Genomic DNA, 11695 nt, shown 5'->3' with positions numbered 1-11695 from the left:
CTCACATTTTTGGGCTTTCTTCTATATAAAAAGTCCAATAAAAAGTATGCTTTTACATACATTGTATTTTATCACGAAACCAAATAAAAAATTGTATTAAGCGAATTTGCACAGAGCACTTAATGATCTTACCTTGCCCAACTAGAAGGTTTTTAAATGTTTTTATTGATTTGGCAACTTGCGAAGCAAGACAGTACTAAAGAAAACCAAAGTTCATCGAAAGGAGATCATAGAAAAATGTTTGTAGTTGAAAAGATTGGATTATTTCAGTAAATAGTCTTTCAACGATTCTCTAATTCGATTATTAAACCTGCGTAGAGCTTTTCCTTCAAAATACAGCGGTTGCTACAATCTTCTTATAAGGAAAAAATACGCTTTCCATATAACAAGGACTTCTAGTAACCCTTCAATTTTAATTGATTCGTTTTTATTGTCAAAGGACTTGATCAAAAACACTTTAATGATTTGATTATTATCGATTATTACCATTTTACCGAATCACAGGTAATACGAATTATCCAGGGAAGACAAGTGTAACAACGGTGTAAGAGGCAACACGGGTTCATAGAAAAATTTGATGAGAATCTCTGCTCCTTATTGACCCCAAACTGGGCACTAAGCCGGGAAAGCAAAGGCGCCCGCAGACAAAGCCGTCCCATGTCAGCAAAACCCCCACACGCTGACCTCCACAACTAGCCGCGATAAGCTAAGAATTCGAAGATGGCAACAAAAATATTAAATGTTAAATCACTCGAAAAATAGCTTGATATCAAAGCAAAAATAATTCCTAACGGGCGCAATTGAATGGAAATAATTCAACATATATGTGAATTATATAAAATCAGATATGCTTGACTTAACAGAACATGGAGTCATCTCAATCTCATGGATAATAAAAGGCGATCTAGTGTTTTGTCAAACAAATGTATTGCAATAAAAACTTGTTACCGATATGCTAGGAAGGCTACAGTTAACAGGAAGAAAAGGCACGTTCCCAAGCAATGTTGCTGCTTTTTGTGCTATTAAATCTCGTTTTTGAGATGAATTCAATGGTCGATCAACGGTTCTCGCTATCAATCTACCGTACGATCCAAAGGACAAAAGCGTTACGATCAGATTTTGGCTAGGTACTACTAGATTACTTTTGTTAACGGGGATTCGGTTAATATTGTTTGACAGCGAAAGAGCGTTTGATCGATATCGAATGCTAAATGTCATGTTTTATCCCGGCAATGAATAGTCAAATGGAAAAATAATAAATTCAAACAATGATTTTGCTTTTACTTGGTATCGAATGCATAATCGACTCCAAAATCTTTTCGGCAATGTTGGTTTGTGAGTTTATATGAGTCGATGCTATCGAGTCGAATAAAGTTTTTAAATCGGACAAAACACAGGGGTAATCATACAAGCAGACGGCAATGAATTAGGCGATTATCGCCCAGAGAATCTAACCATGTACGCAAAATTTCTGGGCAATTATCCGCTAATGCGCTGTCTCAATTGCGCCAAATCCGGCGACAATAAAATTGCTATTGCTGAGAACACATTTGCGTTAGTATTAGGTATAAAGCAAACAAAGTTACCTCAAATTTAGAGTTGCATTTGTAAAAAATCAGCCGCAAAAGAAAAACGCAAACAGATGTTAGAGAATGAGCTATTAATTCAAAAATTAAAAAAAAACTTTATTAACTGTATCCGAAATTACATTTGTGAAATGTAACTGACAAGAATTAAAAATTTAGTAAGAGTAAGTACAATTTTTTTTACCGTTGAGCTAAATTAAGCAAAGGTAACCAATGTGTACATGTCCAGCAAAATGTATCGTAACTTCCTTTTATGCTCGATCATGAAAGAGAAGAACAATGACAATGACGCAACGTATAAGAAAGGATCACCATGAGACGGACAAGGAAGGCTCTGCGTGATATTTCTGACCTCCTGCTCCTCAAAACGAGTAAGTAAATTGTTTCTAATGTTTACAAACAACGTATAAATATATTTTATATCGTTGTATGCAGATTTATGCAAAACTTCCGCGTTTGCAAGTCGAATTTTCATTACCTATTGGGGAAAATTGGTATGAGTGGCGGTATGAGGAGTACATACTTACCGTGTTGGTATGTATGTTGCGCTGCGCGTTGTGGTGTTGCGCTTAGTCATGACTTTAGAGTTGTTGGCTTCAGAAGCTTACCAATGGGTGGCCTGCGGCTATCATACCATAAGTGTTGCACAAAGCATGTTGTCAACCGTTGTCTCAAAGGTGTTACAAGATTTGGAAACAAAACTTCTGTATCCACTTCTTCTACTTTTATATTTTCTTTTTTTCCGGTGGTGGATACCGCCTGGAACATTGGCTGACGACGCCTTATCGAAGTTCGGCGAATCCCCAAAGGAAAATACAACGAAATTCATCCCAAAGTTCCCTTTGGGGGAAAGTGCACTGGTATGTATAAATGTTAATATTACAGTATTTAGTATTTCGAAAATTTTACTACAGTTCTCGAACGTTTATCTAGGTCGCTGGCATATTTTACAGGAAAAGCGGAAGAAGCGGTATAGCTCAAAAGAACTGAGAAGAATCGCAAACGTTTGTTTGCGTGAGATCATTTGAACTCTCCAGCATTATAGCAACCTATGAAGATGATAGTATTGATGTTTCTGTGAAGGTACCGCAATTAAGCCAGTTGGGTGCACAAGTTAAAGAATTGCTGCAAAGAAATTTATAAAATAACAATTTATGAAACAACAATCTTAAAAATATAAATAATTTGTAAGCTCGCACAAAAATTTACACAAAATTAAATACTTATTGAAAGTAAAACTTCGTATTTCCTGGATCTTTTCTTTATTTGTTCATATATAAACGTAAAACAACAAATATTTGGCATACAGGAACGGAAGAGAAAATTTAATATAATGATGGAGAAGACATTATTTATATAAATTAACCTGTAAGAAAATATTATCTGAAAATCTATAAAAAAGAATGTATAACAATTAACTTTTTCTGCAAAAGAAAATGTAAGAATTTAAACACTGAATTTAACTTTACTTTTTTCAGTTTTTGAATTCTAACCATTTTCTCTTCACTTCATTTTGTACACTAGCTCTCGTTTAGCATGTGCGGTTTGTTGTACAAAGCAAAAAACGACGATGGTATCTGGTTAACGCCTTGGCGATAAGCAATTGTCTCCTAAAAAAAACCAGGCGATGATAGCCTGCTTACATGCTTACTTTGTCAATTTTTGATGCGGACATAGGATCAAAAACATATAATACGCGAAGAGAATAAGGAATTTTATTTTGCAACTAATTACTAATTATATTATTTATTGTAGCTTTCCAGTATACGTAAGCTAAACATACGTTCAAAATATAATATATTATATTGTAAGAACACCATTTATGTGTATAAATGATTGAAATGAATGGTTCTTTTGCTGAAATTTCTTCAAGTTTATAATGTTTTCTTTTTTTTTTTTTTTTTTTTGGTATATTGAATAAAGATGGACTAAGCCAATAGATTTGTGGCTTATATGTCCAAAAGTTTATAATCAATAAAAGTTGCATTTTACGACGCCATATGAAGCAAACATATGTTAGCTGTTTTTATTTTGTTTGTAATCCGTTGGTAAAGAAACAAACATATGTAAGAGGAATAATCTTTATATTTATAAATAACGGAGAACTTTTATTTTGTTAAACTTCGGAAGAATTTATTAATATTCTTAAACTTTCTGATATTATGAAATAATTGGTAAAATGAAATTAACTAATAATAAGTAAATGAATGAATTTGTAAAGCTTTATAAGTCAAAATTATGCTAATTATTAACATCTCTGTTCCTTCTTTGCTTTAAAATAAAGCACAACAAGCACAGCTGTTTACATTATAAACAAAAAAAGCGTGTTTTTTCGTTCGTATGAAAGTTAATTAATCAAAAAAAAAAGATGGGTAAAAAAGTCTTCAACGCTAAAGCTCGACAAAACCGTAAAGCAATTATCGACAATTCTGTATTAAACGATGTAGGTTTTTTCATGAGATAAATCCTAACTCAACCATCGGATTATAATCCTTTATTCTCTTATTCCCGACTATAGATTAAAATTGATTTAGAAGTCCTAAATGCGAATTCTACAAGTTACGATGAAGCAAATGCTTTGGTCTTGCCTTCGAAAAAGCGTGTAACGCAGTCTAAAGAGGAACGTAAGCAAGGCATTAAGATATTGTCCAAGAAACAACGGAAACGTCTACAGACCATCGTAGATAAGAAAAAGAAAAAGGGAGAGGTAATAAATGAACTGCGAAGGGAAGAATCGAACTAAGTTAACCCTCCGCAAGTTCTAATTAGTGCGTTCATTGACGCATTTGTTTTGAGATGAATTTTTTTGCCTTTGCAGCGTTGTGAACTTTTGGAAGCTTTGGCTAATGTTCAAGTACCTGCCACAGAGTTGAACCAATACACATCCATTAGTCAAGTGCAAACGATTGGAGTTAAAAAGTTATCAATACTAGATAAGTTATTGACTAAAAAATCACAAGGGCAACAGCAAGCACAATTACCTAACAAGCTAAAATCGTTAAAGGGCGCCACTAAAAGAAAGCTTTTGATCGAAACGCATTCAAAATTAGAGACAAAACGTAAGAACCCGAATTATGTAGGATTAGAAGATGACGATGACACAGAAAGTGTGTGCGTCGAAGCCGAAGAAAAGAAAGATCAAATCGGCGAAGATGCGAAATGCGCCACTGAAGACATACCACGAAATAATGAAAAGAAAGGCACTGAAACTAAACTTTATGAGGACACTAACAAAAGAGCAGAATCAAAAATGAACCGGGAGGAAGTAGAGAAAACAAAGGTAGTGGCATCAAGGCCTGCAGTTTTCGTACCTGTTCATAGAGATTCAAAAATCCAAGCTGCCCGTTTGAAATTGCCTATACTGGCCGAAGAGCAGCAGATTATGGAGTTAATCAATGAAAATAACATCATCATAGTGGTAGGAGAAACGGGTTCAGGCAAGACAACGCAAATCCCCCAATTTCTTTACGAGGCTGGTTATACAAAACACGGCCAAATGATTGGCGTCACAGAACCACGCAGAGTGGCAGCCATAGCCATGTCTACACGCGTAGCTAAAGAAATGAATCTAAGCGAGAAGAAGGTTTCCTACCTAATACGTTTCGAAGGAAATGTTACGCCGGAAACAGAAATCAAATTCATGACTGATGGAGTCTTGTTAAAAGAAATAGAATCCGATTTCTTATTAAAAAAGTATTCAGTCATCATATTAGATGAAGCTCATGAACGTAGTGCGTACACGGATATATTAATAGGGTTATTATCCCGTATAGTACCCCTGCGCTTGAAACGCGGTAGCACTCCTCTGAAATTGATTATAATGTCAGCTACATTGAGAGTAGAGGATTTCATTAGTAATACGAAATTATTTAGAAACCCTCCTGCTCTGCTTAAAGTAGAGACCCGACAATACCCAGTGACCGTGCACTTTCAAAAACACACTCCAACTAATTACATTGAGGAAGCCTTTAGGAAGACAGTGAAGGTGCATACAAAGCTTCCCGAGGGCGGTGTTTTGATATTTGTTACTGGACAACAAGAAGTCAGACAACTGGTAAGAAAGCTAAAGAGAACGTTCCCGTATAAGAGAAACGAAGAAGATGTAAGAAAAGAACTGAAAGATGAAAAGTTGGAGGAGAATGTTCCAGAGGAAGAATTTGATATGAAGCATGCTATACGCAGTGTACGGAAGTCTAAAAAAAAATTTCTCAATCATTTAGCACTGCCAAAAATCAATTTGGACGATTTTAAACTACCAGGTGATGATACTGAAGCGGACCTTCTAGAAAATCCACAGTCCGATCAAAGTGATGAACTAGAACTTGATAATGAAGAAGATAATGGACTGCCATTTTTGGACGGCAAATCCTCAATTACTAAAGAGCCCCTTTTTGTTTTGCCATTATATTCCTTATTGTCTGCAGAGAAACAAAACAGAATATTTCAACCACCACCTGAGGGTTGCAGGCTTTGCGTAGTAGCAACCAATATAGCTGAAACATCATTAACTATACCGAACATAAAATATGTGATTGACACAGGTCGTCAAAAGACGCGTTGGTATGATAAGATAACAGGTGTGAGTGCTTTCGTTGTGACTTTTACCTCAAAAGCTTCAGCAGACCAAAGAGCTGGCCGAGCCGGTCGTGTCAATGCCGGTCATTGTTATCGTCTATATTCGAGTGCTGTTTATAAAGACGAATTCACAGATTTTTCCATACCCGACATACAACAAAAGCCAGTTGATGATTTAATGCTTCAAATGCGTTGTATGGGTATTGATCGGGTAATAAATTTCCCATTTCCTTCTCCGCCAGACGAGGTACAATTAAAGGCCGCTGAAAGAAGACTAATTATCTTGGGAGCGTTAGAGTCTTTACCAAAACAAAATAGTACTTTGGCAAAAAACCTTCCACCGAAAATAACTCGTTTAGGCCGGGTCATTTCTCATTTTCCTGTGGCACCTCGCTTTGGCAAAATGTTAGCCTTATCGCATCAAAAAAATTTATTACCATATACCGTATGTTTAGTGGCGGCGCTTTCTGTGCAAGAAGTCCTTTTAGAAATTAACCCTGAAAATTTTGCGGATTTTCCGATAACTAGCAACAAATGGAAAAAGAAACGTTTGTCATGGGCTCCTACGGGAAATTATCAACTTCTTGGAGACCTCATGGTCTTACTAAGAGGTGTTGGAGCTGCTGAATACGCCGGATGTAAGGGCGAACTTTCACGCTTTTGTTCAGACAACGGTTTGCGTTTGAAAGCCATTACCGAAATACGTAAACTACGCATACAACTTACAAACGAAATTAATTTGAACATAGCTGATATTGATTTGTGCGTAGACCCAGCTATGCCACCGCCAACTGACAGTCAAGCGCGCTTCCTTCGGCAGATTCTTTTAGCTGGTATGGGCGATAGGGTGGCGCGAAAAATTCCACTAAACGATATTAGCGATAAAGATGAAAGACACCGTCTCAAATATGCTTACAATTGTTTGGATATGGAGGAGCCAGTATTTATGCACTCTTCATCCGTATTAAAATCAAAGTTGCCGGATTGGATTATCTACCAAGAAGCTTATGAGACTCTAAATGCCGATAGCACTAAAATATTCATTCGTGGCATAACAGCCATCGAACCTGAATGGTTACTGATATATGTTCCTTTACTTTGCAATGTCAAGGCGATAAGAGAAGATCCACTGCCGCGCTATAAAGCTGAGGAAGGCAAAATCTATTGTTTCGTTGATGCCACTTACGGTAAAAGTGCTTGGGAGTTGCCATTAACTGAAATGGAAATGCCCATAAGTGAAAGAGCCTTTGGGTGAGTAAACTATACGTTCAACTTTCTTTAATTCACTACTAAGAATTTTATTATTCCGGTTGTAATCAACACTAACCTGCAAAGCATAAATAATCTATATCCTTCCAGCTATTTCGCCATGTTTTTCTTAGATGGCCAAGTATGTTCCCGCCTAAGTGCCTATAAAGCTAAATTAAAATTTACTCCGTCAGCTATCATAAAAAGTTGGTCAAATCTCAATCAGTCGATTGTTCGGTTTAAGCTTGCTTTTAGTAACAAACAAATCAATACACGACAAAAACTGAAAGAAGAATGGCAAGAAAATCCCAATTGTAAGTAAATATTAGTTAATTCTTACTCCACCTTAGGTATATATTCCTAGCTTTTCCCGTTCACTTATCCGTTCATCTCGTATAGAAGGAATCATTGTGATGGAAATTAAGATAGTAAGCTGAAATTCTCAATTCATAACCATAGATTAAAATGAAAATAGCCGTGATACGTTCTATTAAAAACTACAACTTATAGTTAATAAGAAGAAATATTGACCTGAAACCCCTTTACATATATTTCTCTTTCACCAAAATGTGCAGCACACATTGGTTTGAAATAGTGCATCTTAAAGATTCGTTCCGATACGAACAATATTTATTATTATTATTATTGCGGCTATAATTAGTTTAGCGAGAAAAACAAATTCCAAGAGTAAAATCTTAAACATAAGCACCTGTCGGCTTTATTGAAAGCTCTACTGTATTTGAGATTTGAACTCGCAACCATTTAGTTATTACGAATATTACATATTTTTTGCTTACTTTCCTACATTGTCTCAAAAATGTTAATGAATTTTACAATTTTCATTTTTTATTATTTATTTTATATCTTTTCACAGTCTTGTTAGAAGAATACCACAATGTGCTCTACGACGTATCTTTATACGAATTGATTTCTATATGGCCTCCCGCATGAAACTGCAAGTCTTAAGTGAAAAGAATACCACTTTATAAATAAATTGGACTAATTTATTTTTATTTTCATGCGTTATGTATTTTACTTGTTCAAAAGTAAAATAAAAACACAACTCATCGATCATCATAAAGTCACACCCACGTTTATAAATTGGCAAGCGCATGTAGATTCTCACTTCAAGTTAGCTGAACAGACGAAATTGTGGAGTTTTATATACCTGAATATAAGAAGCCATTATTATTCATAAGAATCCAATAATTTTCATTCATCGTTTACATATACTTTAATCTTCAAATATATGTAAAATACTTTTCTGTTTGATTTTTTTTAAAGATTTTTACGTCTTACTATGATTTATATAGCGATGTTTCATTTAAGGACATTTTTTAATGGGTAGAGCTTTTCCGATGTTATAAAAAATGAATAGTCGAGGAATATTAGCCAGATTGGTTGACGAATGCATCTGCAGTGCAACGTAAACAGTGAACAGCTATGTTTCTCAAAAGGAATAAAAAATTGCGTTTTTGCTCATTACTCATGAACTACAACAGATAAATTTGCAAAAATTTGAACATGCGTCCTATACAAAATTAGGAAAAATTTGCCACGTCTACCCAATATTATAGTACATTAAAGTTTAATTTCTTTTTTTCAATATCTTTATAACGCACAGAAACAAACTCCAGAAACCTAGTAAAGTATATAAATTTTCAGCTAATTTTTAAATTTGGAATGCGCCTAAGCATATCCATCTGTTCGTCTGCCGAAGTATACAGTGTCTGTGGTACACATTTTCCTGCTCGGCAAAATGTATGTAAGTATAAATTAAATAAAAGAAGTCCTAAATGGCTGTCTTGAGGGTCGTCAGACGTCGTGGGAAATTCATCCGAGACGATGAAGATAAGCATAACCCTGAATGATCTATTATGAAGATAAGAACTTATCTACTTCAGTAAGTAGAAAGGAAAGCCAGAGGCATAGAGTTTGAAGACCAATAAGTTATGGTTAACTAAATCGAACGCTTTACTAAAATCAGCACATACAACATCCGTACGTGAGCCATGAAAACATGGCGAGTAAACTCTAACAGATTGGTGACCGTAGATCCTTCTTTCCGAAGCCATGCTGGAATGGAGGAATAAAAGGTTTAATAGCAAAAGCTAAATGCTGAGTAATAATGTGTTCAAACAGTTAACATAAAACACTCAACTTGGCGATGTTCTCAACGTGATGTCTATTTCCACATTTGTGAATTGGAATAAGCGATTTACTCTTCCAAAACAAAATTAAAACACCTGATTTCAAGAACAGATTAAAAATCATTGAAATAACACAACATAATTCGACAGAGCATGTTTTAAGTATACATGGTGGAAAGACCATTAGGTGCAGGCGCAGAACTATATTTTAGAGACCTTAAACCATCTAAAACATCATTTTCTGAAATGACCGAGTTAGGAATCAAAACTGAGTTAGATACCGGATACGGATATTCGACAGTTGAATCAAAATTAGCAGTTGAAAAATTTCGTGAGAAGTAGTCAACAAAGAGATTCGTGATTTCAATATTATCAGAGTACTCAGAGGACTGTAAGCGATATGTGAATATTTCTTCTTCTGCAATTGACAAACTTAAAAAAATATTTAGGGTTAACAAGCAATGATGCAGAATAGCATAAGTAGAACCACTTTTCATAAATTTTTGTTTTTTTTGTAATATTTAATTGTCTTATTAAAACATGGCGGGCACTTGCTTTGAGGGCAAGGTTGCTTGATCGGAACGGATTCAGAAATAGCTAGTTCATTATAGAACGAAAACAGTAAGGTTTCAATATTTCAAACAGAGAAATTAAGCACAATGTGTGAAAGATGCGATTTAAGCAGTAAAATATAAATTTTGTTAAAATCATAATATGTTTTGGAACAAGTGGGATTTGGCACATTAGAGTAGTTCAAGGGACCATCATACCTGTATTAAAAGAAAATACAAATTGCTGTATGATACGGATCCACAGGTAAACTAAAAGGTGAACAACGACTTACAACTATCTGCGAAAAGATGGCAAAGCAAAGATCCAACAGTCTGCCATTACAGTTAGGAGTTGTATTGCAGTAAATTATGAGCAAATAATTCATTGAAAAACACAATAGCTCTATCAGATGTTAAAGTGGGGAGCAAACAGCCAGAATTATCACTATAGCACCAAGTGATTTGTGGCAAATTGACCTTCTCCAACGCTGTGACTATATCAGTAGATTTTGACTTCTGTAGCAGCAAGATACGAATAACTGTTTATTGGCCATTTCCGCCAGAATGGCAATAAATTAAACGTCAGGATAAATAGGAAATTCAATTGAATAGGAAAGGACGGCAACAAACATGGCCAGTGCGGTCCAATCATTCCTTTCTCAAAACCTGGAAAGAATTGTAAAAAAGTTCTTACGAATCTAAATCAGGTTTTGACCTAGTTTCAGTGAACGCTAAGCAGGAAACCTTCACGGTCACTGAATTCTGGAAAGTAGATCGAATTTTTAAGTAAAGATCCCTAACATTTTCGTAAATGAAAGCTACTGGACCTGAAGAAACATTTAGTTTTTCGAGGGTGTAAGAGCTACCGAATTAGTTACACGGAATTGATCCTGAGAAATGAATTGCTCAATTAAGTCTCCAACTGGCTGCAGCGGTTTGTGTAGCAAAATTTCCATATATTCATTCGGAATTAATATTTTGAAAGACGGTATCGCTCTAGGTTGAGATGAAGCCAATTTGAAAATGCTTACACGCTTCTAATTGACGGGTGGGACCTTTGCAGCCAGATAACTTTTTATCCACAGAAGTCTCAAACACCAATCTTGACACGAATATTGCATTTCTGGAGAGTACAATCGAAAAACAGACGTCATCCCTATCAGGAACGAAAGCATATGCAAGTAGAGAATATAGATGGGGTATAGATGGGCACTTGCATGTGTAGCTTGTGCGACTTGCCCAGCATGGTGACCAGCGGACACACCCAAACAGCCAGGGGGAGAGACGGATTCGTTATTCTTACTAAGGAGATACACTTGCCACTTTAGAGTAGCTAGAAAGAAGAGGGTTTGCCAAGTTATTTGGAACTTTTTTATTAGCGGCCAACTCAATGATAGCGGAAACGCCAACGTTCTTTGTGGGCAGGGAAGGAGCACTCACATGGGTCGACGAATCCGATTTAGGCGGAGACGGTACCACACGCTGCGCGGCGAGTCGGTGTTGTGCAAGCTGGGGGAGAGCATGAGTGCTCTACATAACGGAACCGATTGAACATTGACTTGATTTTTTCAAATTTCCCACACAA

The 11695-nt window shown here is 35.8% G+C and overlaps 2 protein-coding genes across 2 annotated transcripts; both read left to right on the top strand.

Moving 5' to 3' along the window:
* Window positions 1-1693: 1693 nt before the first annotated feature.
* On the top strand, window positions 1694-2707 carry LOC119637567. The gene is made up of 2 exons (XM_038033674.1): window positions 1694-2446; window positions 2520-2707. Exons 1-2 carry the CDS (start codon window positions 2123-2125, stop codon window positions 2574-2576), a joined length of 381 nt encoding a protein of 126 aa, XP_037889602.1. The 5' UTR covers window positions 1694-2122; the 3' UTR covers window positions 2577-2707.
* A 1202-nt stretch (window positions 2708-3909) lies between these two features.
* Window positions 3910-8514, top strand: LOC119637566 (probable ATP-dependent RNA helicase kurz). Its single transcript, XM_038033673.1, has 5 exons — window positions 3910-4029; window positions 4105-4293; window positions 4405-7412; window positions 7521-7723; window positions 8284-8514. Exons 1-5 carry the CDS (start codon window positions 3955-3957, stop codon window positions 8358-8360), a joined length of 3552 nt encoding a protein of 1183 aa, XP_037889601.1. The 5' UTR covers window positions 3910-3954; the 3' UTR covers window positions 8361-8514.
* Window positions 8515-11695: the final 3181 nt, after the last annotated feature.

This window comes from Glossina fuscipes, unplaced genomic scaffold (genome assembly GCF_014805625.2).
Source record: "Glossina fuscipes isolate IAEA_lab_2018 unplaced genomic scaffold, Yale_Gfus_2 60, whole genome shotgun sequence".
NCBI lineage: Eukaryota > Metazoa > Arthropoda > Insecta > Diptera > Glossinidae > Glossina > Glossina fuscipes.
Note: the sequence above shows the minus strand (reverse complement) of the source record. Positions and strands in the feature narration are given on the sequence as shown.